We start from the raw sequence: 6,172 nt of genomic DNA, 5'->3' as shown, positions 1-6,172 counted from the left end.
AAGGTGACCTTTGACTTGAAGCCTTAATATTAGGTCTAATGGGTCATATCTAATGAAACGTAAGTCCCACCTAAACTACGTCCTCTTAAACTGTTTGTCGTTCTATTCAAAGTTGTATTAGTATAATAACATTAATACAAAAACTTAGGAATATCTAATACTAAACCGTTGATTTCAATACAAATAATAATTAATTACCACTCTATAAGAAAATATGGTTTCACTCTATTGTTATTTGTACCTCATTAAAACCATCAATTATGATACCGGTCAAGTTTCAGAGGTTATGTTCTTCAAGATCTCTTTAGCTGCTATCAAATCACCATTTTTGAGATCAGGTGTAGTACCGTATTGAAACTCGCCCAAAATAGTACCGAATAGTATTAATATTCAAATAAGCTATTTGGACATTTTTTCTCCAAATTTGTACTCGTATTTACTTTTTGAAAATGTTTAATGATATCCAAGGGCCTTGGAGGACACAGAAAGTAAAAATGTATTTTCACAAAACTAAAAATATTACACGTGAGTTAGATTTATTTTATTGGTGTCCTTAATTATTAATATTTTTCTATATTTAAATTTACAATTTCTTATTTTCCTCATTTGCAGAATTAGGTTTTTTCATAATTGGTATGAATAATTGAATTGTTCTCATCTATGTGAGATGGATTATATCCTGAGCACTATATTTTAAAATAATTAACGAAAAGGCTGATAAATCATTTAAATTCTCTTTTGTGAAGTTTAACTAAGATATAATCATGAATATCTCAAAATATATAAAAGCGAATATCTCCAAATGACTATGTCTTTGATACTTATATATATTTAATATTAACTGGCTAATCTGGAATAAAATAACACCTAAACAAAATACAAACACTGCCATCAATCATAAAATAGTTATACTAGCTTTTGATTATCACCTTGCTTTTACATATCCATCAAACAATGTCAAACATCGTTCAAACTTCAATCACTCAGGTTGACTCCCCACTGATGCATTGCTATATATTAAGAACCAATTTTAAGTTTGAGACGAAACTTGTTTACTAGGTTTTAATAAGTAACTACTTTATTAATCTATTAAAGATGCTTTGTCATATCGATGAGGCCTTGCAGAATAAAGGATGCCGTAATTTTAAGTTAAGATCTAATCCCTTATTTTGAGTCCCAAATGAATATGAAAATGAATACTATTCTATTTGTTTCCATCGATGCTTCCATCGGATAGCATTAAACTATTCATACATGATCCTGAAGTTATGGATATCGGTTAATATATATTAGAATAAACATTGTTCAACAGAAACTAGGAAATGAAACCCATTAACTTTTTTACATTATAATGCATCCTATAAATGATACACACAAAGTTACGTAGATTCAATTTATAGATCTCGAGTTCTTCCTTGTCGGTTCTGGAATTGTTGTCTATTCTGGTACAATTGCCTCTTTGCTTCTTGGGGAGTCAATTGACGCTTACCTTCCTGCTCCATCCTACTCGGGTGGTGTCGGACGGGTTCTTCTTGAATTAAAGGAAGAACTTCATTCTTCACTTGTGGGTGTTGAGGATCCTGGTAGTTGTCCCAGTTGTTCTGTTGCTCCCATTTGTCTCTTCTGTTTGCTTGGCCTGAATGGTCCCAGTTTTGAGGTTGGGGATGGTTCCCGTAAAGCTGAGGATGTTGACCGCTCAAGGGTTGTGGAAGATTGTAAGGAGACTGTGTGCTCGGTGTTGGAGGATGGGTTGGGTCCAAAGACGGATGAGGCCCCACTGTGGGATGGGGCGTGAAGGTATTGTCAATTGTAGGTGGAGTTGAAAGGGGCTTTGGAGTGGTTATCTGACCACTGAGCAGATCATTCATGTATGGGTTTTCTAGGTAGTTCCTGTCTTCGGCTGTACTTTCTGCTTCAATAGATTGTTGCGGGTGTGTGGTAGAGTATACAGGTTGAAACTGTACAGGAGGCACATATTGTTTTGGAGAAGGGATGGGCACTTGATATGGTTGAAAGTCTAGGGAGGCTTCAACAACTATTTCTTCCTCCTCCTTTTCTATAATAACTTGTTCAACCTCTTTGACTTCTTCGACATCTTCTTCAATTACTGAATGTTTTCTAGGCAAATAATCTACAATGTGTTCCATTGGTGAAGGTTGGGAGCCTAAATAATGTGTTTTTGATTCTGCATGAGTTCCCACGTCTTTCATTTTAATTATTTCTTCAAAAACCACCTCTTCATGTACTTCTGTAGACCATGGATTCGGTGCTGTTGTAAATGACGTGATTGAAGTTGGATTCATCCCTTTCAAGTACGACATTTTATCCAGTATAGTTTTGCTTTTTTTTTTTTCGTTTTCTTCCTCAAATATCACGTCCTCTAACCCTTGTAAGTAGCATGGAACAGGACCCGAAGTCGTTGTTTTACTTGTCTTAGTGTATTTTCCTTTCAGAGGATTGCGCATACCGTCTATATCTTCTATAACCATAACCTCGTTGTCCTCATTAAGATACCAAGTCGTAGTTTTTGTAATTGTTGTAGTTCTCGAAAATACTTCTTTTGGAGCGGGAGTTTTTTCTATGATGGGATCTTCATTTACAATCGGTTTACTTCTTGATTTTCCTTCGCTGGGGTTCATTATCGGCCTGACAAATTTCTTGGTAGGCCTCTGAATTTTTGGTTTGCTTTCACTGTCATTTATGTCGGAGTCTGAATTGAGCACTTTGTTCAGTGCACTTAATACCTGCTGAAATTGTTCTCCGGATTTTACTTGAGGAACTTTCGTTGGGCCTTTGGTACCTACAGAGTTGGTAACAATAGGTGGTGTTAAATCAGTGTCGTTGTTGTAATCTTCATCAGTTTCTTCACAACTCGAGTCATTGTCCAATTCGTGTGTTTCTTCACTAACATTATAGTCTGCACTAGTTGTATCGTCCCCGCTATAAGTGGAATAGGTGGTAGTTTGAAACTGGTACTGATCACTAACGTAGTTCAACTGAGGCTCAATACCGAAGTACGCGTTGACCAAAGTCGGCTCAGCCGGGTAACTTGGTTCAATAAAGTTACTTTCTTCTTCTTCGGTTGACAAATCTTCATCTAAATAATAACCTTCAACCTCAAAGTTATTGACGTAATTCTTCTTAAACGCATCGCCGAAGTCTTGCTGTATACTATTTGTATCTATTATACCTCTAGGTTGAGGTTGTCCATAGAAGTTGCTTTCATATATTTCGTTGGAGAGTGGCCCCCAGCTTCGGGGAACTTTTTTAACATTTTCGTGAGCTTGTTGCGCTATATTGGGTCTCTTGGGAACATCTGGGTAGTCTACAGAGTAACCATCCTTGAAAAGGTCTTTCTCAAACGGTTTTTCGAAAGGTGGCTCTATGAATCTTCGTGGAAGTGGCGGAAGAGGAGTAGTAGGTAGCGGAAGCGCTCTTGAGGTTTTCTGAAAATAAATATTTGTTAATTACACTTACTTACTTTGAATGCAACATGAAAGTAATTGTGGTTGTCAGAGAAGGGGACAGTAATTGGTAAACAGCTTTTACAGTAAATAGTAACAAATAGTCTAGCAATGCATGGAATAAATAATTTTATATAAAATAACTAATAAGTAATAAAATATTATTTCTTTTTTTCAAAGACCGCGTTTGTACACCTCAGCCAACTTTGCAAAAGTATCTGCATTGGATGTAAATGCGCTTTCTCTCTATTAGAACTTGAAGTATATGATTTGCAGTTTTATTTCCTTAGTGTGTTTAAGGTATATTGCAATAATCCCACAATATTACTTTAATTGTCTTAACAAAAATATTAAATACACATTAAACATTTTTTTTATTTTGTAAAATGTATGCTAAAAAGGAATTACGGTATTCCTTAAACTAAACTGTTCCTAAAGAAAAGATTATGTTTATAGGTTTGGTCTAATACTTTACGTCTCCAAACCATTCATTTTCCAAACCTCACAAGTTTCATATATAATCTCAAAACCATAAACTTAATTTTCTAATCGTTAGAAAAGTTAAGGATGAATTCTGGACAAAAGCAAGCTTAAATAAGAAAGTTATTTTCTTTATAGTTTTTTTACATTATTTATTTACTAATATGTATTGCATTTTCCTACATTGTTAAAAACTTTGCTAATTTTTTTAATGTAAATGAGTTATTTTTTGGTCTTTAAGTTATGTTTGATCATCTTTTAGAAATATAAAACTATACCGTTTTGAGTGCCCTCTCATTTCATATCAATCGACCAAATTCTAGTTTCAAATGTATTTTCCCAATAACTCGAGAAATATAATATGTAAAAAACCGGCTAAAAAGTGCAAAAGAATTTCGAGGAACATTAAGAAGTTTCATAGAATATAGTTTTATAATTTTGTATAGAAGTCCAATTTGTTTATGTAATATCAACACAACAAATAAACACTAACTAAAACACAGTTATTACTGTTATATTTATTTTTACAAATAATACACTACCAGGCATTTAAAAGTGATGACACAAATTGAAAAATATATTAGTAAAATTATATAAAACAGCCTCTCCGAAGACCGCACTGGGGGAGATTCCAAGACAAATTTTCCTTCTGGATTGTTCATATGTCTCCGAATGTTTAAAGGTTTAACCGCATACACATTACGCACTATTGTACAAACTTATCTTTAATCAGTATAGGACAACGTTTCATTGAGTTTGGTAAAAATGTACCCACCAGAAAACTAGTAGTAGCCAAAAATCCGAGAGTAACCGCGAAAGATACGGAGAACATCTGCGGAGCCTGGATCTCTCATCACGCACAATATCTTGATGACAATTTACAACTGACAACGCTCAGATCCTGATACTGGGAGCAAATATCAGTTGTGTAAGTAAACACATAAACAAGGACCGTAACTCACCTGCTGATAATGGAAACAGTGGGAGCACCAATATTATTACTTACCGTCCACTCTACATTTTACATCCTAGAGAAGTATAACTATGTATAGTTAATACTGCAGAGAAATGTTTAACAAACAAATTACTAACTGATATGGTTATGTTGTGAAGATTACTTAAACACTTTCACGACTAGTATTATTTTTTTACTTTATGTTTAGTAATTTATATGGCAGAAGATGTATTTTTGAACTTCGCAACTCTCTAGGTGTTTTATCTTTATATATTTGTACATACCCTTTGTTGGCTCTAGAAATTCATCAAAGTAATTGTTCAGGTTTTATAATAGTCATCAACTATTCTAACACAAAATAGTAATAAAAAACTATGTGTAATTTTAACTCTTTGCTGATAATAAATCACCTCGTTATTTTGATTAACTCTTACGAAACATAACTCAATCCAGTTGTGTCATTCTCAAATAATAATTTTCATAGTGGGTTTTAAAATTTGATGTCTTACGTGAAATATTCGAAATTAGCTGTAATAAATGAATTATTTAATCACAATTTCCTACTTTATTGGTAGGATTTGAACTATCCCATTATTTGTTATTTATGGTAGTTATTAAAACTTCAACAGATATATTTTTATTCTACTTAAGAAATCCCAACTTCAATTAGCCGTATATTTATACATAGGAAAGCTTCTATACGTATTTTATGACTATCCAAAACTTCAGCAGCTCAGATGTAGCAAGATCTTTTGAACAGTTATTTAACATAATAACATGTATTTATCAAGCTTTGGTTTTTTTACAGCTCTTAAATAATTTTTTGACTGATTTTTTTCAAAACAGTGGCACTGGTACTTTATTAAGGACAAGAAGAATTCAGAAGGATCTTGTCTTCATTGGAAGGACTTACAGTACTGTAATCGACGTTAAAAATACAACTAACATATTTTTATTTAGTTAATAAACTGAATAAGGCAGAACTAATTACAGACCATCAATGTAAGGTGCTAGTTCCCCCTTCTCAAAATATGGATATCAAGCAAGTAACCCCACAACCCACAATAGAACTTTTCTTCCTTCTTTGTATGCTTCGTCTAATTTAAAACTCGCAGGTGTATTAATTAACTTTTGTAATGAAAATGTGTCTTGTAATTACTGGGATGTTTACCCACTGACTCCTTCACTGGTCAATTCAACGAACTTCAGTTGAACTCTTGAAACTTTAAGTAACCAATCTTACATCACTTGAAAATAAGTCTCAAAGCATTTA

The 6,172-nt window shown here is 33.5% G+C and overlaps 1 protein-coding gene across 2 annotated transcripts; it reads right to left on the bottom strand.

The window, feature by feature from the left end:
* Positions 1-1,332: 1,332 nt before the first annotated feature.
* Positions 1,333-4,873, bottom strand: LOC124368997. Of its 2 annotated transcripts, none has more exons than XM_046826595.1 (2): positions 4,720-4,873; positions 1,333-3,446 (listed from the first exon to the last, which is right to left on the bottom strand). In XM_046826595.1, exons 1-2 carry the CDS (start codon positions 4,774-4,776, stop codon positions 1,395-1,397), a joined length of 2,109 nt encoding a protein of 702 aa, XP_046682551.1. In that variant the 5' UTR covers positions 4,777-4,873; the 3' UTR covers positions 1,333-1,394. The 2 variants fall into 2 exon arrangements, with proteins under 2 accessions (XP_046682551.1, XP_046682550.1); XM_046826594.1 differs by lacking the exon at positions 4,720-4,873 and adding an exon at positions 4,487-4,641.
* Positions 4,874-6,172: the final 1,299 nt, after the last annotated feature.

The sequence above is a fragment of the Homalodisca vitripennis genome, chromosome X (genome assembly GCF_021130785.1).
Source record: "Homalodisca vitripennis isolate AUS2020 chromosome X, UT_GWSS_2.1, whole genome shotgun sequence".
Lineage (NCBI taxonomy): Eukaryota > Metazoa > Arthropoda > Insecta > Hemiptera > Cicadellidae > Homalodisca > Homalodisca vitripennis.
The sequence above is the reverse complement of the archived record's forward strand: the minus strand, read 5'-3'. Positions and strand labels throughout refer to the sequence as shown.